Below are 25025 nucleotides of genomic sequence, written 5' to 3'. Positions count from 1 at the left end.
GTATGTGCGCAGAGTGTAATCTGATATAGCATTCATGCTGCCTGTCACAATCACTGCTTTAAAGGGACACTAAAGAGCAAAACGATTTTTCTCGCATTAGTAAAGTAGTTTTCCACGATACCAAAAACACCATGCTTCCTGCGATAAGACGCTTAATAAGCGAGAAAACGCGCAAAAAGAAAATACAGGTGGTGACGCCACCTTGGAATTCCTGCAATATTTGCCGTGACGTCACATATTTTTGACGGCGCCTGCTTGGGCCTATGTAGTTCCTAATTGGTTAAATCGAAGTATATTGTCCTCTGAGGGGGCCGGAGACTGGACATAACGAGTTTGGGGAAATTTTGTCGAGCCAGTGGCGCCAAAATACGTTAAATGCTCTTTGAAATCTTTTACGTCACAAACCACAAAGTTCGGCGCGAAATTTAGAAATGAAACTGAACTTGGTTTTCTCCTCTAACAATAAACCTATGGTGGTGAAATAAACTACACAAGAGTTCTCCGAGCACACTTTATCAATCTAAACGAATTCATTGTTTCTCTTTAGTGTCCCTTTAAAGGGGTACTGACACGAATATTTTCAGTTGTCGTTTTTTTGCGTCAAATGAAAGGTCAAGCCCTCAAGAGCCTAGAAAAGGTAGTGCTAAGCGCGAGTGTGCCCTGAAAAAGTCATTACAGTATGTCTTTAAAAGCTAGTTTCGGTTCCTACTGTACCCTGACGTCACAACACGGTGTGAGCTTCTCGTCACGTGCTCGTGCAATATATAGTGACGTTTCCACAACCGCTCCGCACCGTGGCTCCGTTGGTGACGCACAAGCAGCCCCCATCTTGGAAGTTTTGGTACCTAACGTCATCGCAGCTAGCCAGACTGATGCGTGAAGTCACCAGAAGTTGTACTGTAGCCTGACGTCAAGCTAGTGTCGATGTCAGTAGGTGCGCCATGGAAAAATTGACTTTAATGTCAAATTAAAATATCTCATCAGCATTTGCTGAGCTTCACACTTGCTCAGAGCCGTCTCTGCATACAGGACATTTGTATGGCAGGGTAAACGTGCCTTCGAAAAAAGGTGTCGGTACCCTTTAACCATTTCAGAAACCGTGATACAGTATTGTCTATGCTAAATTGAATAATTTTGTTATTGTTTAAAGCATGCTACAAATTAAATTTGGGAATAGAAACAACATTTTACATGGTGTTTTTGCAAGCACAACAACATCTTCCAATTTCGTTCTGACGTACACGAGTCAGATGAGGCCACCTGCCATGTACTCGCACATTTCCCTTTCATAAAGATGGCAGAGGGCATCCCAGATATGGTAGTGCTCGTATAACAGTTACAATGCTCTTTCAGACGCTGAGCAAATTCGATATTGCAACTATTTGTTGCTCATGACTTCTAAGCCCTGTGAAATGGAGCATAAAAATTATACCCACTTTCATATTAGAACTGAGTGGCATTCCTCAGTAGGTCCTGTTTGGTCATAAGCGTCCAAGGTAGAAGCAACCTTCCAAAAGTCACAATGACGTGTTCTAGAACACGATGCCTCAGGCTGCTGCGCAGGCCCTGCGAACAAACCCAAAACGCTACCTTCTCATATATGGCTCTTTTTTGAAGTGAACGACCTTGCCTCGCCTTTTTCGTCACAATAAGCAATTACCTGATAAACATTTCTGAGGATTTACGTGCCAAAACCACGAGGCACGTCATAGTGGAGGGCTCCGGAAATTTCGACCACCTGGGGTTAACGTGCACTGACATCGCACAGTACACGAGCTTGCAGCATTTCGCCTCCATCAAAATGCGACTGCCACAGCCGGGATCGACACACATCTTTCGAGCAATCACTTAAGTTTCATAAACGTGTGAGCAATCGAATTCAAATCTACAGGACTACCACCGTTACGGTGAAGTTCCGACGGCGTCGTACACAAGCGAGCTAATCAGACGCCTTAAACTGATAACTGAAACGGGCAAACACACTACAGCCCATTATCTACAGATGACCCAACGCGTAATAACACATCAAGACTAGCATAAACTATAGCGGGCGGCCAATATGTCGAATATATCGAGCAGAGAACGGGGCCTATATATACGCATGCTGCGAGGCGAAGCGAAGGCACAGGCCCTGCACTTCGTTGCACAACAACGTTGCAGACAGGAGCAAAATCAAGAAAACCTAAAGAACACGCGAAACCCACTCATGCGAACCACGTTTGGAGACTTGAAGCGCTGGAATTAGCGCAATACTTCCTGCGTGTCCCGCTCTCTCTGTTATATCAAGGGAGTGGATAACGCAATAGAAATGAATGTCATCAGAATGTCTAGTCCCTAAATGCACAAGGAAAAGGCAAAACTGCTCAAGTTTACCCGCCGCGTCACTGACCGGTAGCACAAACAAAACGAAAACCGCCGTCCGCCGCCAGACACACGTGAAACATACGTACACAGTTCCTCGAGGTATACATCCAGTCAGTGTAACTTACGCAGCATGAAGCGTGGACAGAAGACACAGCAACCACAACAACGACATAAACATAAGCACATTAAGCAGCCCGCCAAAAAAAATTGTTTCAAACATGGCGGCCGTGACGTCATTGGACGTTGGTCATGTCCTGCTGCCAAAAAAGTGGCGTTGAAACTTACGCCTGCGCGGCGCCAACTGAATTAAATCACGCATATATTGAGACAATTGTTCTGCTCAGCGAGGAAAGCTTCCACGGGATCGTAATATTAAAAAGCATAGCCTTTGAGAGAGACGGCTGAAGCTCGGAGGACAGTTGCTTGCCCGCGCCCTGAACTTCGATTTTTGTAAACTAAACATGTTTTCAACGTATCGAGCTGTGTCCAATGTTTTCTCAAAATGGAACATATTATTGCGACAGCCTTAAATTGCTCCATTTCGAGAAAATACTACAAGGAGCACTGACACAAAATTTCGAAGGCGAGATAATGAGTGAAATAGATGTATGTGGAGCCATACATAACGTCTACGAAATATCAAGGGCCAACATAGCCTAGAATATATCTAAATTCAATGTTAAAGTGCATGCCGCGCGACTGAGCGAGATGCGAGCGCCTCGCGACGCCGACATCAACGCGGTGGCCGTGTAAACAAACCTACACGAGTTTGGGTTGGCTAGTTGCTGGTTGTGCCCTTGCTCTTGCGCTTGTGTGTGCATCCTGCCGTATTTCTTCCTCCGTGCCTGCGGCCTTTCGTGTGCTGGTTGTGCCAGGTTGTGCTCTCTTCCGCTGTTCGCCTGTCGTGCCCGTGGGCAGACGTTACGCACCACCTCTGTAAACTCTGTACATATTGCGCACTCACTCCACAATAAGTGTGAATATGCCGGGGTTTACCTGCGTGGTTGACTTTTGCCAGTCGAAGTCACGGTTAGGCTCAATCATGCACAGATTTCCCGCGGATGGCCCTCGCCGGCAAAAATGGATCGAGTTTGTGCGCGGTGCCGGACGCACAGATTGGATGCCATGTAAGACCAGTCGCATTTGCGGACTACACTTCGAGCCTGGCTGCCGCAGAAGGATTCCGCCGGACTCGGAGTCGGCGCACCATCTACATGCAGATGCTATCCCGACTATTTTTTACCCTGCAGCGTGTCCCCTTTCGGAAGGTTCACATCCCAAGCGGCCTCGACTACAGGTTCGTACTGCTTGAGTGGTGCTCTCGCTTATTCTATCACATGCGATGACGCCTGTTATCGCGCAGGCAAGCACGGACGCAGAGACTGAGGCTGCTGTGTCCCCTCCCATGTCCGTGGACATCGGCGCTTACTGTGAGATTGACGAGGCCGAGAACGCAGGAGGTGAGTTCCATTGCGGCCGTTTCTTCCAAGCAGTGCGGTTGTCCGATGGCGCACTTTCGACTGCGATATTGGTGATTGAATGCCAGGCTCACGCTTGGCTCTGGCACAAGCTGCACAACAGTGCCGATCGTGTTCAGGCATTTCAATCCAGAGCAGGCTTGGTCGCGATCGAAAGTGGACGCGTATATCTCCGCTTTATAAAACGTTGCTCTTTTGGTATCGGGAAATGACAGGTCATCAAGTCGTATTTGGAAACATTGAGATACGCGTGGGCTTCTGTGAGTTGGAGGCTAGGCCGCGTCCCGCAAGCAAACGGTCATGACGATAGAGATAGGTGACAGCATGCCAAAGCTGGAGACCCAATAAAAAAAAAAATAATAGGTACTGCAATTTTAAGACATTTCAATTTCACCCTGATATGAAGCTCCATATTTAACTACTGCCTAGTAAGACGGTTTATGAATGAATAACAGCGGTCCCATCCAACACATGTTACACAAAATTGGGCAATTTTTAACTAAGCTGCTGCCCACGAGTACGTAGAAAAAATATATTTGTACAGCACATGAAGCAAACAGCATATACTCTGTAGTTTTAAACATCACGACAAAATATGTAACTACATTATATGAGAACTAGACTGAAGCCAAATACCTGACTACTTATTTCCACAGGGGAAGTAAATGTGGACGCACAAGTGCAGTGCCGTGTTGAATTACGCTCCAAGGCAACGCAAGTGGCGCGGAAGCTTGGCACAAAAGTTGCCAAGGTACAGACAAGCCAATCATTGAAGGAAGTGGGTGAGTGCCTTTCACGTCATTGTAATATTTAATCATGCTGGCAGTCCTCAAAATAGTGTACTCATGCCCGACTGTGATTCTAGCATGCCAGGCTGACCTGGAGCTTCCAGAAATTCTTTTAGTGGAGGTGACATGGCATCGGTGCTCAACACCATTACAAATCGGAGACGCCTGTGGAACATGAACTGGATGTCCATAGCAGGACGTATGAGCCCACATTGAACAGCTCACCTGCGTGAGTGACACAACTTTTGTTCACCGTATTTGAGCTTGTTACTGCATTGTCATAAATGCAGTGGTTTCGGAGTTAATTTCTCAACTACAAGGTTTTTCTAGGCCACAAGAAACTAAAGATATAAGAAGTAGTGTACCACTGCCTTACTCAAGGCCCATAAATGCGCTGAAGGAAGCGAAGGTTGAAGGCCATTATTCCTGTCCACCACTTTGCTAGATTGATGTAGTACCATATGTGGCAGCCCACGGGCAATGGTAGTGTCCCTGTTTACAAGTTATAGCACCATGGCCATGCCCCCACGATGATGGCTTAGAGGCTATGGTTCTGCGCTGCCGAGCATTAAGAAATGAAATATGGGCCACGAAAGTCGCATTCAGTCACACGAGACACATACAAAATGACTTTAATATTGAGGATATTGGAAGCCAGTGTACTCTTCGGTGGGAACCGCATCCCTGATGGCCGTAACCACGTAGCTGGGCAGAACCATCCTGTTTCGCCTTCCCAGGCGGTGTCATACCCAGCGGGCAAACTGCCTGTACGCAGTGTACCTGTACCTTCTGAAAATAAATGCAGAAGGTTTGGAAGATTTCAGAAAGCCATAGTAATTTCTAGGGAAGGTTAGTTCAACCTTCCTCCCAATTGAAATTTTTACTCTTGTGCGTTTACACATATATATGAACACTGACATGAAGTGCCCACTCGTAATAAACACACCCCTAGCTGCCTACCTCCTGTATTCAATGCTTCCTGTAGCATACAGCAGGCATAGTAGAAGTCCCGCGGGATTTGAGAATATCTATTAGTTGAAGCAGGTATTCATTGTTGTTTTTATGCCGTGGTATATGAATATTTTACCCCAACTGTACGGCTCTTCTAGAGTGCACGAGCTCTTCGGCTGATAGGCTTAGCTTCATGAGTGATAACAATAACAACCTAGATGGACGGGCGTGGTATTGCAGAAAAATGCCGATTGGCAACACAAACCTGCAAACGTACTATTCTTTATCAAAGGCAATATAGAAAAGGTCTTAAGCACCAGTTGACTTCTGGGGCCTCCACAAGCACCGGGCGCTCTTCCATAAGCACATAATAGGCCACCTGAAGGGCGTGTACATTCAAGCATGCTTGAACGAAGGTGGCGTGCGTCGTGATGCATTCATCATCGCCTCTGAGTGCGTCCACGTGCTCCATTTCTCTGCAGCACATGCATTCTAGCTCTATCTCCATTGCTCTGCAGCGTCCGCACTGGCACCTGCAAGCATCCCGATACCGTGTTTCACATGCGCATTGCTGTCATTGCACGAGCGTGTCACCACGCAACGATACATTCCCAGTTGAGCATATTATAGCTCATTTTTTTAGAGCCTTCATTAATGTACGCAAAAAAAACAGCATATGCAGCATATAAACGAGCTATACAGCGACTATCCGTCTATCTGTACTACGTTCGAGGGAAATCCTGATAAAATGTAGAATGGGGTGAGCATGTCTGCGAACAGGGGATATACTATATGATATTTTCAACCTTTCTTCTTGCTTTGGTGTCTTGTATCACAAAAATGTGACATCATACAATTCAGAACAGAAGCACATCACTGTTAAATACTGTGCTCGTGGCGACATCTGACACTGAGTTGTGCTTATTATTGAACATTTCTAATGCGCAGGTCATTCTGCAGTTTGCCCTCGCTTTCACTGTCGGTATCACTTGCCGAGCCGCCGCTGTCGAGTGGGTCAAATTGAAAGTGGCTGGCCACGTCTAACAAGGTGGCGACTCCTGCCTGCGAAAAATCGTCGTCTTCAGATGATGATGACGACGACGACGAGGGCGACGACATTGCACAGCAAGTGCAGGCGTCGCAGATGAACTGTCGGTGCGACGCCCACTCTTGCACGTCGCATACGTCACAATCTTGCGTGGTCACATGGCCAGCTGTGTATATACCTTGCCACCGGAACTGCTCCTGCATAGCTCGGTGCTCTTTGAAACCGAAACTGCAACTGGGCACTTTAAAGACGTCTCTAAATAATCACTGTGCACTCGCGCATACGAGGTTTCCAGCTGTGATAAGTGGGCCATAAGCTATTTGTTGCAACAAAAAAAAGCAAGGTGCAAAGTTTTTGTGTCAGTGCTCCTTTAAGGACCTACAAAAATTTAGGTGTTTACAAGGCCTTGAATATGCTATTTGAAAATTCCAGGGTTCAAGGGTTTCAAGGACCGCTACGAACCCTGGGTCACTAGTGTCTGTTCGCTAGTACTATGAATTCGTTAACTCGCTTCATGGAGTCGCATAATACATTCCTATTGCCTACAGACTACACTAGAGACTGGCAGTTGTCATGTATCGTTCTGTAGCTTGTGTTCACCGGTATTAGGATTCATTACCTCACTTCACGTTGCCTAACACGTTCCTGTTGCCTGGTTTAAAGCATCTTTAAGCTAGGTGAGTGACATTGTGTTTCTGAATTTGCAGGGCGTTGACCCGGTACCAGCAATGCATGCAGAGAGCCCGGCTACACACCCACTGCGAGAAGACGGTGGAGCTGAACGGCCACATGGATTCTATGGAGCAGCTGATGCTGGCAAGGCACGAGTCCCTGTGCTCTGCCAGAGGAAAGAAGGCGTACATGGAGAGCGAAGGCGACGCCGCCGATCGCTAGGCTGTTGCCATGCTGCCCTCAGCAACTGCTGTGATCTCCCGGTGTTTGTTTTTATCAAGGAAAAAGAAAGCACCCGGTTCACGCAGTTTCTAGTCACAAATTCTTTTCGTGCATTAAATGAATGTCGTCGATGTACCCAACGGTACCGGTTGTTGTGTAATACGTAGGTTGTAAGCTGTCAGGTTTTGGGAATAGGCCCACCACGTGCATTGAGGGACAAAGATACACGAAGGTTTTTCACAATAAACGTGGCTTAACTCATTGGGGTTGATTGATTCTACTGCGGATATACATACAATGGTTAGATGAATGTGTTAACCACTGTTTATCGTTCTAGCCTACAAAAGCAGTTGATTGTGATTTCGGTGAAGAGGACTTAATTGCAATTTCAGGACTTGGCTCAAGACAAGCTGTGGCATTGACAACTGTCGTGCAAAGTGACGGGAATATATGCCAGATCAAAATCACTTGCTTAATGATGATGTGTGTCATGGCTTGAAGAATTCATGTTATGCATTTGTAATCATGTATGATCCTATGGAATCTTGCGTTAAAACATGTTCTGGCATATAAACTGGTATGCCTGTTCATTGTTATTATGGTGCATATTGGTCAGTTCCATAATGGGTAGAGATGTACTGATGTGCGTACATGGAGCTCAGTTGCTCGAACGTAGTTGAATAGCTGTTTTTACAATTAATATGAAATGATGCTCACATCCTAGTATGCATAATAATGTTAATAACACACTGAACACTAGAGACAAACATGCAGATTCTTTGCATGCTTAGAGCTGTTTCAGGTAGTGCGAGTGATTGTTGTGTGCCTAGTAAGGCATGTAGGAAGGAAGTGTTAATTTCAAGGGCTCGCTTTCTTTGTTATACACAATATTAATGAGAACTAACAGACAATAACGCCAAGGAAAGTATAGGGGATGTTTTTAGTAGTAAATGTAAGGTAAATGTGAAGAAAGAAAAGTGGACGAAAAGATAGCTTGCCACGGGCAGGGACCGAACCTGCGACCTTCGAATAACGCGTCCGATGCTCTACCAACTGAGCTACCGCGGCGGCCATCCCCCCGTCCACTTTATAGGGTATATATGTGCGTTTAAACGTGGCAGCGTCAGTCAGCGCCGCCAGTAGCCATGACGGCGAGTGTGGAACACTCTTTTTCTGCCTGTTGGCGTCACGTAGCACGTGAACTTACTACGAGCTGGCAGCTGACCAATAATCCCTCGCATACTACCTGAAAGCATCAAGTCTGCCAGAACGAGACCCTCGCTATGAATGAAGGAAGGAAGTGTTAATTTCAAGGGCTCGCTTTCTTTGTTATACACAATATTAATGAGAACTAACAGACAATAACGCCAAGGAAAGTATAGGGGATGTTTTTAGTAGTAAATGTAAGGTAAATGTGAAGAAAGAAAAGTGGACGAAAAGATAGCTTGCCACGGGCAGGGACCGAACCTGCGACCTTCGAATAACGCGTCCGATGCTCTACCAACTGAGCTACCGCGGCGGCCATCCCCCCGTCCACTTTATAGGGTATATATGTGCATTTAAACGTGGGAGCGTCAGTCAGCGCCGCCAGTAGCCATGACGGCGAGTGTGGAACACTCTTTTTCTGCCTGTTGGCGTCACGTAGCACGTGAACTTACTACGAGCTGGCAGCTGACCAATAATCCCTCGCATACTACCTGAAAGCATCAAGTCTGCCAGAACGAGACCCTCGCTATGAATGAAGGAAGGAAGTGTTAATTTCAAGGGCTCGCTTTCTTTGTTATACACAATATTAATGAGAACTAACAGACAATAACGCCAAGGAAAGTATAGGGGATGTTTTTAGTAGTAAATGTAAGGTAAATGTGAAGAAAGAAAAGTGGACGAAAAGATAGCTTGCCGCGGGCAGGGATCGAACCTGCGACCTTCGAATAACGCGTCCGATGCTCTACCAACTGAGCTACCGCGGCGGCCATCCCCCCGTCCACTTTATAGGGTATATATGTGCATTTAAACGTGGGAGCGTCAGTCAGCGCCGCCAGTAGCCATGACGGCGAGTGTGGAACACTCTTTTTCTGCCTGTTGGCGTCACGTAGCACGTGAACTTACTACGAGCTGGCAGCTGACCAATAATCCCTCGCATACTACCTGAAAGCATCAAGTCTGCCAGAACGAGACCCTCGCTATGAATGAAGGAAGGAAGTGTTAATTTCAAGGGCTCGCTTTCTTTGTTATACACAATATTAATGAGAACTAACAGACAATAACGCCAAGGAAAGTATAGGGGATGTTTTTAGTAGTAAATGTAAGGTAAATGTGAAGAAAGAAAAGTGGACGAAAAGATAGCTTGCCGCGGGCAGGGACCGAACCTGCGACCTTCGAATAACGCGTCCGATGCTCTACCAACTGAGCTACCGCGGCGGCCATCCCCCCGTCCACTTTATAGGGTATATATGTGCATTTAAACGTGGGAGCGTCAGTCAGCGCCGCCAGTAGCCAGGACGGCGAGTGTGGAACACTCTTTTTCTGCCTGTTGGCGTCACGTAGCACGTGAACTTACTACGAGCTGGCAGCTGACCAATAATCCCTCGCATACTACCTGAAAGCATCAAGTCTGCCAGAACGAGACCCTCGCTATGAATGAAGGAAGGAAGTGTTAATTTCAAGGGCTCGCTTTCTTTGTTATACACAATATTAATGAGAACTAACAGACAATAACGCCAAGGAAAGTATAGGGGATGTTCTTAGTAGTAAATGTAAGGTAAATGTGAAGAAAGAAAAGTGGACGAAAAGATAGCTTGCCGCGGGCAGGGACCGAACCTGCGACCTTCGAATAACGCGTCCGATGCTCTACCAACTGAGCTACCGCGGCGGCCATTCCCCCGTCCACTTTATAGGGTATATATGTGCATTTAAACGTGGGAGCGTCAGTCAGCGCCGCCAGTAGCCATGACGGCGAGTGTGGAACACTCTTTTTCTGCCTGTTGGCGTCACGTAGCACGTGAACTTACTACGAGCTGGCAGCTGACCAATAATCCCTCGCATACTACCTGAAAGCATCAAGTCTGCCAGAACGAGACCCTCGCTATGAATGAAGGAAGGAAGTGTTAATTTCAAGGGCTCGCTTTCTTTGTTATACACAATATTAATGAGAACAGACAATAACGCCAAGGAAAGTATAGGGGATGTTTTTAGTAGTAAATGTAAGGTAAATGTGAAGAAAGAAAAGTGGACGAAAAGATAGCTTGCCGCGGGCAGGGACCGAACCTGCGACCTTCGAATAACGCGTCCGATGCTCTACCAACTGAGCTACCGCGGCGGCCATCCCCCCGACCACTTTATAGGGTATATATGTGCATTTAAACGTGGGAGCGTCAGTCAGCGCCGCCAGTAGCCATGACGGCGAGTGTGGAACACTCTTTTTCTGCCTGTTGGCGTCACGTAGCACGTGAACTTACTACGAGCTGGCAGCTGACCAATAATCCCTCGCATACTACCTGAAAGCATCAAGTCTGCCAGAACGAGACCCTCGCTATGAATGAAGGAAGGAAGTGTTAATTTCAAGGGCTCGCTTTCTTTGTTATACACAATATTAATGAGAACTAACAGACAATAACGCCAAGGAAAGTATAGGGGATGTTTTTAGTAGTAAATGTAAGGTAAATGTGAAGAACGAGGGTCTCGTTCTGGCAGACTTGATGCTTTCAGGTAGTATGCGAGGGATTATTGGTCAGCTGCCGGCTCGTAGTAAGTTCACGTGCTACGTGACGCCAACAGGCAGAAAAAGAGTGTTCCACACTCGCCGTCATGGCTACTGGCGGCGCTGACTGACGCTCCCACGTTTAAATGCACATATATACCCTATAAAGTGGACGGGGGGATGGCCGCCGCGGTAGCTCAGTTGGTAGAGCATCGGACGCGTTATTCGAAGGTCGCAGGTTCGGTCCCTGCCCGCGGCAAGCTATCTTTTCGTCCACTTTTCTTTCTTCACATTTACCTTACATTTACTACTAAAAACATCCCCTATACTTTCCTTGGCATTATTGTCTGTTAGTTCTCATTAATATTGTGTATAACAAAGAAAGCGAGCCCTTGAAATTAACACTTCCTTCCTTCATTCATAGCGAGGGTCTCGTTCTGGCAGACTTGATGCTTTCAGGTAGTATGCGAGGGATTATTGGTCAGCTGCCAGCTCGTAGTAAGTTCACGTGCTACGTGACGCCAACAGGCAGAAAAAGAGTGTTCCACACTCGCCGTCATGGCTACTGGTGGCGCTGACTGACGCTCCCACGTTTAAATGCACATATATACCCTATAAAGTGGACGGGGGGATGGCCGCCGCGGTAGCTCAGTTGGTAGAGCATCGGACGCGTTATTCGAAGGTCGCAGGTTCGGTCCCTGCCCGCGGCAAGCTATCTTTTCGTCCACTTTTCTTTCTTCACATTTACCTTACATTTACTACTAAAACATCCCCTATACTTTCCTTGGCGTTATTGTCTGTTAGTTCTCATTAATATTGTGTATAACAAAGAAAGCGAGCCCTTGAAATTAACACTTCCTTCCTTCATTCATAGCGAGGGTCTCGTTCTGGCAGACTTGATGCTTTCAGGTAGTATGCGAGGGATTATTGGTCAGCTGCCAGCTCGTAGTAAGTTCACGTGCTACGTGACGCCAACAGGCAGAAAAAGAGTGTTCCACACTCGCCGTCATGGCTACTGGCGGCGCTGACTGACGCTCCCACGTTTAAATGCACATATATACCCTATAAAGTGGACGGGGGGATGGCCGCCGCGGTAGCTCAGTTGGTAGAGCATCGGACGCGTTATTCGAAGGTCGCAGGTTCGGTCCCTGCCCGCGGCAAGCTATCTTTTCGTCCACTTTTCTTTCTTCACATTTACCTTACATTTACTACTAAAAACATCCCCTATACTTTCCTTGGCGTTAGTTCTCATTAGTAAGGCATGTAGCGATACAGCCAATGGTACTATTTAAAATTGTGATTTACTCATACTGTGCACACTGGGATGAAATATATCATACTTTTGCACTACTATCATAATTGTTAGGATGAATTTAGTGTCCCAATTATTTTTAAGTGATTAGCAAAATATCCACAGTATTTACAAATATAAAAGGTACTTACCTGACTTGAAGAGTGAATCGATTTAATGCACACACATTACTCGCAGAACTATTCAATTTGATATTAGAAATTTTAATAATGTTCTCACATTTCAATAAAACGGCCACTTTCAGTATCTGGAGTTGACACCCAACAGACCCTAAAAGTGAACTTCTTAAAGGGACCGACAACTGCCCAGAACATGAAATAGGATGACTGCACTGGTGGAAAGATTGTCCGTCGCATTGACTCAAACCAACCCTGTTCATTTTGTGAGATGCGGATTTATATTTTTATTTCTTCATTGAAAGTCGCGAAAAATGACCTTTGGCGCCTCTGGCGGCAAAATAATACACGGTCCGATGAAGCCGGTCACGTGACCATTGATTGGCGTATGCGTTCGATTACTTTTCTGTTAGTACTGAAATATTGTTAATTTCTTTATATTAAAAGATATTACTCCATAAAAATGTACATATAGGCCTGCGTTAGTTGTATGCAACAAAGTGGCGCTGCCTTCGCTTGGCGTAATGATACCATGCCGCGAAAAGCCATCCATGACACAGGCGCAGGCAACCTTGGTCGCAGGCGCGCACAACGCTGTACAAATACTGAGAAGGTGTATAAAGCCACATCATCTCATTGTAACAGCTTGCTATTTTCAAAAATGGCTGGAAAGCTCGAAATAACGGTGGTTAAGCATAGCTACAGTAACTCCTGCGAAAGCAGAACAACGACAGCTTTCACAAGGGCTAGCGGCATTGCTATCAATTCTCAGCGTTGCTGGAGCAAGCCTTCATACGTGTTTGGAGCCTTTCAAATAAAAAAATACTGCTTATAATATAACTACGTGCTTTTAGGATAAACCACTGCAGCTACGAACGTTACGAAGGGTAAGCTTCCTATCGCGCCGTAAAAAAACTGGGTCGAGAAAAATCAGTTGTCGGTCCCTTTAATATAATGCCTATTCAGAGCCAGCAACTGACTCTGGAGCTGAATGTTTCTTTTAGACGTAGGGCAACGGCTTGAAATTAGTGATGGGGGCACATGCCCCACCATAGCTGTGAGGAGGTGCAAAAATTGCTTGCAGCAAACATGTTCCCAAGAGACAGAGAGAAAAACCTTGTCCATAGACAACGTTCTAGCATATCAATGGGAGACAGTGGGGCAGCATTGTAGTGGCTGGAAAACAATAACAATACAAATTGTGCGATGGCTCTTCAGAACCTGTTACTCTTTCATTTGGGGTGCGTGTGGGGCTTAGCCGCAGGGATAATTGCTCTGCTCTTGTGGAGTTTCTTACGGAGCCCAATTGAATGCACTATTAATTTGTATCCTTTCCTGTTACAGAGAATCTGTTAGCACGTGACTTCATGTTTGACATGATGTCATCATGGGAGAATCTGTTAGCACGTGACTTCATGTTTGACATGATGTCAACATGGGACATAATTAGGTGATGTCGTCACTTGATGATATCATCATGTAACGTGATGTTTTAGATGATGACGTGGTCACGTTACACTACGTCAGTTTCGGTGTCAGCACTTTGCCACATTGAGATTTCGCACCATTGGAAGTTAAGAATGGGTTTTTAGTTTCGTGGGCCACATGTTTTCACTTTTATAAAGAACTCCCCCTCCCACCTCCACCCCCTTTTCAGCATTTGTAGTGGTTGTTTCCCACAGCTTGGCTGGACATCCACTTTTTCAGAGCTGTGATAGCGAGTCAGATTATTTTTGTGTTGTACCTTTGGAATTGGCATTGTTCCTGCTGTTAATATACTTTCATTTGAACATAAGCTTCACCTTTGATGAGCACCTCATTTACTGTGGACAAGAGCACATCACAGGCACTGCGACATCTTCTCGTCTTAGCGGTCTGTTCTTTGCACAATTAAGCAGTTACATTATAGCAGTCCTGAATTGTATTTCTGATGATAAACTCTCAATCCTGAGAGTTTATCATCAGATGAACGGTGACATGAAGGGTCAGGTGACCCTTCATGTCACCGTTCATCTCCTGCATCACAACAATCGCATGCTTAAACCTCATTAAAACCAAGTCTCATCTGACTCAAAAATGGCGTCGTTATGTGCAAGAATTTGTTATAAATGCATACTTGGGGCTCTGTTTTAATGGGACGACTATGATCCATTTATTTTGTTGTAACCGATAATTCATTATATTGAGGTTTGGCTGTAGATTGTTGATCAAATGTAGTAGGGTTTCATTAAATGGTATCTGAAGGGAGCAGGAAAATATGCTCTATATTTAACAGGAATTCCATTTACTGAGAGATGAACAAGGGTGCAAAACACAAGTTCAAAACAAATCACAGTAGAGCCAGTTCTATTTAAGCAGCAGTTGAGACTATGAGAGTGCTACTATGAGAGTGCTACTGTGGATATTGTAAAGTTCTGTTACGGTGGAAATTTAAGCCATCGAGAGAGGGTGTGGTAGCAGACTTCTGGGCCAATCGGAGCCTGCAAGACTGAATTCAACGGTCAAGTTTTGAATATAGTTCCATGCATGGTCCCTTGTGTGGAGGAGAGAAACAATATGTAGAGCCATTGGGTCAGGCAGGCAGCATTTGCACATGAACTTTCTGCGCTGGCTCTGTAATTTAACTTACTGGGATGCTGTATTCAAGGTGCAATAAGTGCGCTTTTATCTGTTTGAACTATTATGTACTTTGGCTTTTGTTTCACAAGCACAAGAAACACTACAAGAGCGTGATTAAGGCACTTGGAACCTGCTATTCGTAGAGGGTTTTATGCTGATTTGTAGAGGGTTGTATGTTGGCTCACTCGTGTTTGGTTGTATAAGACAAAATCATCAGACACTTTTTAGGAAACTTGAAGCCTTCCAAGCTTAAGAAGGTTTGTGTTGTGTCGCCTCATTATTGTAAACAGTAGTAAACGCAGGACAGAAACAATGAAGGGTAAATAAGTGTTTTCAGCGGAAGTAGACATTGGTTTTAATAAATTATATTGAGTGAATTTTCAGTCTTTGTTACTACTTCTTTTACTTGTATGTCCCTATAACGTTATTAAAAAATATGGCACAAATGTTCTAACGTGATCAACAGTTTCAATAAGATGGAAGAAGGTACATGCATCTTCTTGCCTTTAGTTGCGCTAAATATAATTCCCTTGGCTTTCCCTGCTCTGATTATTCGCCATAGAGAAGCGCCGTGCTGGCATGGCAAACGGAAGACACCGATTAGATTGAGAGGTGAACTTGCAAAAATTGATAGTCTCGGTTCTCAGTGTGTAAGTATTTCTTCCCTATCAAAGAGTTGGCACTTTTCAATATAATTGGTGTGTGCGTGGCACCAAAACCATTTGAGCCTCTGAAGGATGTGTATTTGCACACTCGTCTACTGCTGCACGATACAAGTACTACAGACAGACTTAACTTACACAAGGCCTCCCTTCCAGGACTGTAAGACAGGGGCGTAGGCAGAAATTTTTTCGGGGCGGGGGGGGGGGGGGGGAGGGGCACCTCCTTGATTTGAAGTGGGGGCCGGGCAGGCAGATGTGGTCAAATGTCATTTTAGACTGTGTATGCCATAGCGAAAAAAATTTCGTGTGTGTGTGGGGGGGGGGGGGGCACGGTCCCGGTGTGCCCCCCCTGGCTACGCCACTGCTGTAAGGTATTTCCAACAAACTGTGCGGAACTTCTAATAGACGCATGCAGAATGCTATGTGAGCATTGTCTGTGTAGGGGATGGTTCAATATCGCAGTGTATTGCAAAAAAAAAAAAAGAAAAGGAAAAAGAAAGCTTACCTCGCGCTGTAAACAGGTCGTATGTCGGGTCAGGCTCGGGACGTTCTTTCCCCCCAGTTCGGAACGCCCGCACTCCCCACCTTTTTGTCCAACTCTGTTGATTTATATATGGATTGCCAACTAGCCAAGTCTCAAAACCTTGCAGAGAACGTCGTCGATAGCCGTGTGGATTGTCGTCTCTGTAGTCCGTACCTGTCAACTCGATGCGATTGTCCGCGTGTTTGTGCCACAGAGTCTCCGCAAGACGTTTCCTTTGTGGGGCTAGCACGACGCAGCGTCGTGGGTTGCGGGGGAAAGGAGAGTCATAAAGGTCGCGGCATGGATCCCAGCACTGGGAATGGAACACTCCTCGTCGGAGGCAGATGCTTTCCTAGATGATGAAGTTTGTTAGTTCTGCTACTTCGCGAGAACTTCTTTTCCTGTTCCCTTGCTTCCGTCTTTCGTCGTCTCCTTTGTAGAAACTGCCTCGAGCTGGCTAAGCTATCCCCTTTGTCTCGCCCGGGCCTCTGCCCCCTTCGTAGAAACGCTCGGTTTGACATCGGCGCTGCAGGTGCCCGTGCTCTTTTGTTTGCCCGGCGCGCGGGTCGAACTGCCAGGCCGGGTTTGGGTGTTGGAGCAAGGGTGTCATGTGCGCTGCGGTGTGTACCGAGGATTGAGTGTCTTCACTCTTCCAAGTGCGGAGGTTAATCTTGTCGGAGGGATTCCTTGGCTTCGCTTTCCGATGTCGCCGCGCCGCATTCAAAGGCAAAAGGCGTGGGGTCTGACGCCCATTCGTATGTTCGTGCGCGTTACCCTCCTAATACCCCCCCCCCCCCCCATAGGCGTGCGCACAGAGAGGGGGGGGGGGGCAGCCACCCCTACTCACCTAAGCGAAATCTGCCCCGTACATTGACTTAGTAGGATGGGGGGGGCACTGCAATTAACCTTTGCCCCCCCCCCCTTTATGGGGAACGCTGCGCACGCCTGTATCCCCCCACCCCTCCCCTGGAGGCTCGTAATCCTTGCCCCCGCCACGATGGTCTAGTGGTTATGGTGCTCGACTGCTGGCTCGAAGGTCGCGGGATCGAATTCCGGCCAAGCGGCTGCATTTTCGATGGAGGCGAAAATGTTTGAGGCCCGTGTACTTAAATTTAGGTGCAAGTTAAAGAAACCCAGGGGGTCAAAATTTACGGAGCCCTCCACTACGACGTCCCTCATAATCATGTCGTGGTTTTGGGACGTTAAGCCGAAGATATTATGAAATCCTTGCCCCCACCAAAAAAAAAAAAAATTTATCCACACAAACCTCGAAGTTTCGTCTCTCTCTGTCGCTCCATGGGTAACGGTAGGAAGTAAACAGTTCTTGCAATGGAATCTAACATCGGGGGTCCTCGGCCCCATATATCGTCATGCATAACCTGGCACATCGAACAATGACAGGACAGTCGACTCGGTAAATGTGAGGTAGCCTCCTTGGATGATTAGGTGGTGGCACCTCCTAATCATCTAAGATGTACCGGTACCCAAATCAATTCATGTCCCTATATATTGGGGGAGGTGATCTTGCTAATACTGTTAAGAGTGGATTGAGCAATTCTACCCCGGGCAAAGTCGTTTATGGCCGGCCGTCTCGTAGTCAACGAGGATAATATCTGCCAGGCTGGGTTTGGGTAGTGGAGAAAGGGTGTCGCGTGCGCTGCGGTGGCCGCCCCGTCAACCATTGCGGACATGCGTATAGAGAACCAGCGCTGGAGTTTGGATGGATGCTATGAGCGTCCCCTTTATAACGGGGCGGTGACATGTCTGCCACCAGGCTCGAAGAAAAAAAAAGAAAAAAAAAAGCTTCCTTGTTTCATGTTGGCCTAATACCTTATCTATATTGATTAAATCTATGTTATTATACCAAAAAATATAAATTCACGGTCTATCTCTCTGCCTCTTAAGGCAGAATGACCTTATTTTTCCCCCATTATTTATTTTTGTTCTTTATCTCTACTTTTCTGCCACCAATACTCTGACCGTCTCTTATTTCTATCGCGGACGTGCTCAGCTTTCCATTGTTGTCCCTAAAACCCAAGGCTTCATGTAGACTCGTGCCCACGCGTATACCTCGGTGAATATCGCCACATTCAATTAGTACATGTTCCATCGTTTCCTTAGTTCCCCCGCAGCATGTACATTGTTCTTCTTCGTTACTGAATCTCGCTTTATAACTACGCGTTCTAAGGCAGCCCGACCTTGCTTCAAACAGTAAAGCGCTTCCCCTTGAATTATCATAAAACCTTTCCCTCCTTATTTCGTTTTTTCCCTTTCGGTAGTTACTCAGAGCCGGCTTCTTTTCCATCGCTGCCATCCAATAAGTCCTCTCCGCCTCTCTGACCTTCCGCTTAATGCTCCTTGTTGCCATATCGCCCGCACTGTTAGCCGTATATTTACTGGTGAGCCTCCTAGCTTTTTTTTTCTCCACTGCGTGTCAACGCTTTTTCTATACAAATACCTGAAAACCTTCTCTGCCTATCTACTCTTCTTCATTTTCCTCAGCCTCTCTTCGAATCTCATTTGTGCTCTGAGCTTTCCGCACTTCAAAGCCTGTCCATCCCATATCACCCTTTACAGCCTCATTTGTCGTCTTCCCGTGAGCGCCCAACGCGAGGCGGCCCACCGTCCTTTGATTTACATCCATTCCTGATTGTACCTCTGACTTCATGCACACCGCTGAGTTCCCAAATGTAAGCCGCGGGACCATCACACCCTTCCACAGCCCTCGAAGCACCTCGTACCTATTGTACCCCCATAAAGCTCTGTGCTTCATAATTGCAGCATTCCTCGTTCCCTTTCCTACCGCTCTTTGCTACCATTTACCCATACTCCGAGGTACTTGTACTCGCTTACCCTCGGTATTTTTTGGCCCTGTATAAAGACCGCATGGTCTTCGTGATCATTGAATACCATCAATCCACATTTTGTTGCACTAAATCCTAGTCCTAGAGCCTCACATTCCCTTCCGCATATATCTGCCAGTCGCTGTATATCATCTTGACTGTCCGCAAATAAGACAATATCATCAGCATAAAATAGACCTGGAAGCTTCTGCTCAACCATCGTGCCGACTTGTTTGTGTGACAAATTAAATCCAATGTTGCTACCTTCTAGCGCTTTTTCCATCCTCACCATGTACAGCCCAGGCAGCACACAACGTCGGGCCGATATTGGTTTTACGGCGGCTGTGCGCGGCCCCACCTCGGGCCAGCGTTGCCAGCCTGGTGCCGATATCGGCGGAGCCGTTGACTTTCGCCGGCAAAATAGGGCCGATTTTGCCGCCTTTCAGCCGATGTTGGGCTTTCACCGGCAACATTGGGCCAAGTTTGCCAGCGTTTTGCTGTTCTTCCGCCGATAGCGGCTTAGCCGATGGCATTCACCGGCAACATTGGGCCGAGTTTGCCAGCGTTTTGCTCTTCTTCCGCCGATATCGGCTTAGCCGATGGCTTTCACCGGCAACATTGGGCCGAGTTAGCCGCCGTTCTGCCGTACTTTCGCCGACATCGGCCGAGCCGATGGTTTTCACCGGCAACATCGGGCCGAGCATGCCGTCATTCTGCCGTGCTTCAGCTGACATCGGCGGAGCCGATGGCTTATCGACGATGTTGGAACTTTCTTGTCTCCCTTCAGACAGTTATACATGCCCTGTTGAGAACGTCCTCCTGCGTCTCGGCGCTCCAAAAGTCCTCGTCACCGACAGAGGTACGGCTTTTACGGCAGAGCTAACGCAAACCATCTTGAAATAGAGCCACACAAGTCACCGACGGACATCACCCGTAGGCGAATGGCCTCACCGAGCGGCTAAATGAAACCCTCGCCGACATGCTGGCAATGTACTGTACGTCGAACACATGACATGGGACGCCATAATATCTTCCGCACATAACCTGAAGTTAACAAGGCAGTATAAAAAACGGCGCACATATCACGCCGTTCAAAGTAGTTCACGGAGGCCCCTCAACGAAGCTGGACGCCGTGTTGCCGGCCGTCAGTGACGAGAATAACCTCGACGTTGCGCTCTACCTTCAGCCCGCCGAAGAAGCCCGGCAGCTCACCCGCCTAGGATACAATCGTAATGCAATAGAGCATTAGGCGCTTGAATATTTGTAGCTTAAGCTGCAGAATGCCGCTACATGAATTGCTGTACTAGCACAAATAACAAAGTTCAAATATTGTACTGTGCTAATGCCGCACGTACGGCTCGGGGCGCGAAGTATCGCCGACTGAATAGCTTGCATTCTCTTATTAGTTTCTGCTATGACAATGACTAACAACTATCACTAGCACAGTCACTTTTCTACCAAAAAAGGTGGTCTTTAGAAGAATAACTGAATCAAATTAGATGGCCACTTCGTTGACCAGCTGTTTAACGCTATCAAAAAATGTTGAAACATTATAACACATACCATTAACTTCATGGGCCAAATTCGAAGTACTTTTGTTTTGTAAATGTGTTTGCCACTGGTCGGCAGACTTGACTAATGTATCCAGCATCAAAATTCACCCAAACATTACCGCACGAATGCTTTTAGCGGAAGAAGTTTTATGTGAATACTAATTCTCTGCATAAATCGAGCCTGTCATCATATTTATAGCGCTTTATCCTTTCAGCCGCTGAATGTGTGGCGCGAGCGCTCATATACTACACGGACAGTTTCCGATCTCTGTTTTTACACATATTTACTCACGCGCGTGTTTGGGTCAAGCGTAACAAGCGCATTTGCTTCAGTGATGTCACATAATTTTACTTTATGAAAATAGTAAAAAGCCCAGCAAGGCGTGTTGCTGAGCTAGTTGGTTCATTACTTGAGAAAAATAGGTATGGTGCAAAAAAGACAGGACGAAGTGAAGACACGTTTTGTCGTTTGAATGTTTCCAAATCAACTAGCCCGCTGGCCAACTTTAACGAACTGACAAACAAGTGTTTGCCACGCGTTTGTCAGTTCGTCATTGCACTTCGTTGCCGTCCATTTTGTGACATACATATCTTTTTCAAGTAAGAAACTCGCTCAACGATTGCTTCCCACATGCTTTCAGAAACAGTCGCATAAAATTATTATTATGGCACGTGAAATGCGATGAAAAATGCGGCTCCAACGTGGTGTACGTTTTCATGTACCGACATGTCGCAACAAGTGATGCATCGAAAATTCGACGAACGCCTTTCTCAAACGGCATGCCCATACACATGCTGGGGGGATCGCACACCATTGTAGTAGGCTGAGCCGTGCTTTCAAGAAGGGAGAATTCGACTTTTTTTTTCGTCTTCTTCAACCTCTACTCCCCCCCCCCCCCCACACTCCCTCCCTTCCCCTCGTTCAGCGTCATTGTCGCGAAACTCGCTTGACCAGGCAGGGAAGGGTGGCCGTCCCGACGGAGGGACAATCGTAGCTGCGGGAGCAGGTTTTTTTTCACTCCGACCAGCAGAATTCTTCAAGAAGTGCGGTGGGTGGACATGTGTGGTGGAAAGTCAAAATCGTGCACGAGACGGATACGCGGCAGGATTCCGGCATTGTTTTCGGCAGAGATCACCGCAGCGAGAAACCAGTGGCACCCTGCTTCCATGTTGAACTCGCTCACCACGTATAAGGCCACGTGTTCACTACTGTTACGTGTCATCAGATTTTTGTTCTCTTGTTATCGCGTATTTTCTATTGACCATCGTGTTTTGTGTATTCTGATATGGTGCGCTTACATTTTTTATTCGCTCGTGTTTTTAGCGATCCAACGGGCACACGTGAGTGGCTTTTATGCACGATTCCTTTCTGTTACAATCTTACCTTTAATTAGGAATGCGTGCGTGTCTATCTTGTTTAGATGTAGAGTTGATGGGATCTTGTGGTACCGCTCGCATTGTTTTTCGCGTCGCGTGCAGCAGTTTATCCATCTTCTTGGCCCTTAAGTTATCACTGAAAAATTGCAATTTCCGCTTATAGGATAACGCTAATTTAATTGCCAGTCATGTGTTGCGAATGCCTACCGTTCGTTGGTGAATTTAATAAAGGTCGGGGGGGGTGCTCCTCTGCTCCTAATTAGCTCACGCGTTGCACAATCTTCTAGTCTAGTTGCCACTCTTAATCTCGCTTTTCCGGCAAGCCGCCTAACATTATCTTTCTTTTCTTCGGGTCCGTCTTTAATCCTACTTTGATGCTGCTTTCGTTTACATCTCCAGAATTTTTTTCGTGATTCGGCACCGTCGTTACTGAAAAGCGCGATATCGTCCGCAAAACGCAAGTAGCTAAGATATTCTTCGTTAATCCTTATTCCTATTTTTGCGCGTTCTAGTTATTTCAATATTTATAATGAATGTACCGCGCATAACGTTGATGAGATTGTAACTCTTCGCATAGGCGTGCGCACAGTGGGGCAGGGGGGCGGCCGGCCCCCGTAGTCACCTGAGAAGTGGTGGGCGCAAGGTCTGCCAAACACATTGACTTAATAGGGAGGGGGGGGGGGAGGCGCCGCGATTAACCTTCGCCCCCCCCCCCCCTCTGAAGGGGAAGCCTGCTCACGCCTATGATTTTGCGCCTGACCCCATTCTCGATTAGGATTGTCCTGCTTTTTTTTGAGGAATACGGTGGTGTGGGGTTGTTTTAGATGTTGGCTACGGTATCTATAAATGTTTAGATATTCCTTTATGGCATAATTATTCCGGAACTGCTGGCGTGTGCTCATACCTGTGAATAAATTTGTGTTTATCACCTTGCAAATGTGTTGCTCCTTAATTTCTCAGACGCATGCGTAGTTGGTGCAGCAGGCCTTTCATCAATTTAGTTGTGTTAGAGACAATATTGACTTTCGTTCTCGGCCTTGCACGGTTCGACAGAATTGTGGGTCTTAATCGCACACTAAGACATCAGTGGAGCAGTCGTTCTAATTAGGCAGCATTTTTCGAATATGGCACCAATGGTAGTCGATGAATGCCGTTGGGCCGCGAATAGTCTATTTTAGCGCTGCTGATTTACAGTACAGTAACCACAGTAATACCGAGCTGCCGTGGTCGGCACGCAGCCATTTTACTTTATAACACGTGTATCAGCCTACCTGATCAAGTTACTGTACGCATCGAGCAACTACCGCCGGTGTCCCCATATAAACTAGGTGCAGACCACGACTGTACAGTACTACCGTACTTAACGCATGGTAAGCCACCACTGCTAAAACATAATAACGGGTGTAAACGGTCACGCCGGCGGCTACCCGACGTCGGCGGGGCCGACACCACGCCAGCATCGGCTAGCATACATAGGCCCAATGACGGCTTGCCATCATCGGCTGAATAACGGCAGACCCGTCTCGGACCGACGCTGGCTAGCCCGCGTCGGCCCTAAGCCGGCAAGCCCGCATCGGCCCAACGGCGGCTAGCCCACGTCGGCCCGAAGCCGGCAAGCCCGCATCGGCCCAACGGCGGCTAGCCAACGTCGGGCCGATGCGGGTGAAAGTAGCGCGAGCGTGATTTGCCGACGTGGGGCCAATATTGCTGCCGTCATTTGCCGACGTTGGGCCAAGATCGGTCCAATGGCGGCGTGCTGCCTGGGAGCATGAATAACAGCGGGGACAAAGGGCATCCCTGTCTCAGCCCCTTGCTAATTTCAACGCTGTCCTTGCTACTTATTCCTTCCCATTCTATACAAACTGTATTTTCTCGGTATATTTCCCTCAAAAGCTGTATACAGTCGTCACCTATGCCCACTTCTTTCAGTATATCCCACAAAATTTCCTGATTAACGTTGTCATACGCCCCGGTAATATCTAGATAAGCTACGTATAAGGGCCTGTTTTCTATTTTCGATATTTCTATACACTGGGTAAGAGCAAACAGATTATCGTCTAACCGCCTATCGATTCGAAATCCATTCTGAAGTTCTCCCAGAATATCATTTTGTTCTACCCACGCTTCTATTTTTAATTTTACTGCCTGCATGGCCAACCTGTATAGCACCGATGTAATGGTTAGCGGTCTATACGAGCGAATGTTATCCTTTTCTCCCCTGCCTTTATAGATTAAGTTCATTCTACTTTTTCGCCAACTGTCTGGTATTTCCCTCTCCTGTAAGCACTTTTCTACGGCTTTCAGTAGTGCTTCTTTAGTGTTATGTCCGAGTTCGTTAATGAGGCTGACGGGAACCCCATCTAAGCCCGGTGTAGTGCGCTTAGGAATTTTTCCTTCGGCTTTCTTCCAATTGAAATTCTCTAGTACTACATCTTCGTCGGTTGCACTCCTTTGCGTACTTTTACTCATCGGGGGAATCCCCTGTTCGACCTTTTTAAACGAATCGGCTGTTATCTTTCGGATGTTAGCTAGCACTTCATACCCTTCCAATTGATTTCCTCCTTCATCTACCATATGTTGTTGCATTGTGACAGACTTCCTACCCAGCGCTTTTAGGTGGCTCCAAAATATCCTAGGCGCGGCCTTCTTTTCGCGAATCTCTGTCATCCAGCGTTCCGCGTAAAGCCCCTTGATGTTGGAAAGTAGCGGCGCTCCTTTATCCACACCGCCTCACCCTCGCCGCGCCGTCAACCTCCTCTTTCTTCACCCTCTCTTTCGCGGAGCCGGCGCATCCGCA

General features: G+C 46.8%; 1 protein-coding gene and 1 non-coding gene across 4 annotated transcripts in view; one reads left to right on the top strand and one right to left on the bottom strand.

Moving 5' to 3' along the window:
* The window catches only part of LOC119372181 (uncharacterized), a 132539-nt gene that overhangs the window by 64141 nt on the left and 43373 nt on the right, over nucleotides 1-25025 (top strand). For 2 of the 3 annotated variants that reach the window (XM_049419566.1, XM_037642640.2), the window contains exon 7: nucleotides 7337-7750. The exons of the other annotated variant lie outside the window; for it this stretch is intronic. In XM_049419566.1, the coding sequence (XP_049275523.1) occupies nucleotides 7337-7523 (187 nt within the window). In that variant the 3' untranslated portion in view covers nucleotides 7524-7750. Of the gene's footprint in view, nucleotides 1-7336; nucleotides 7751-25025 lie in introns of those variants that run through there. 3 annotated transcript variants of the gene reach the window in all.
* Trnat-cgu (transfer RNA threonine (anticodon CGU)) lies at nucleotides 9421-9493 on the bottom strand. The gene has a single exon. It is a non-coding gene; the product is annotated as a tRNA-Thr (tRNA).

The sequence above is a fragment of the Rhipicephalus sanguineus genome, chromosome 10 (assembly GCF_013339695.2).
Source record: "Rhipicephalus sanguineus isolate Rsan-2018 chromosome 10, BIME_Rsan_1.4, whole genome shotgun sequence".
Taxonomy (NCBI): domain Eukaryota; kingdom Metazoa; phylum Arthropoda; class Arachnida; order Ixodida; family Ixodidae; genus Rhipicephalus; species Rhipicephalus sanguineus.
The sequence above is the reverse complement of the archived record's forward strand: the minus strand, read 5'-3'. Positions and strand labels throughout refer to the sequence as shown.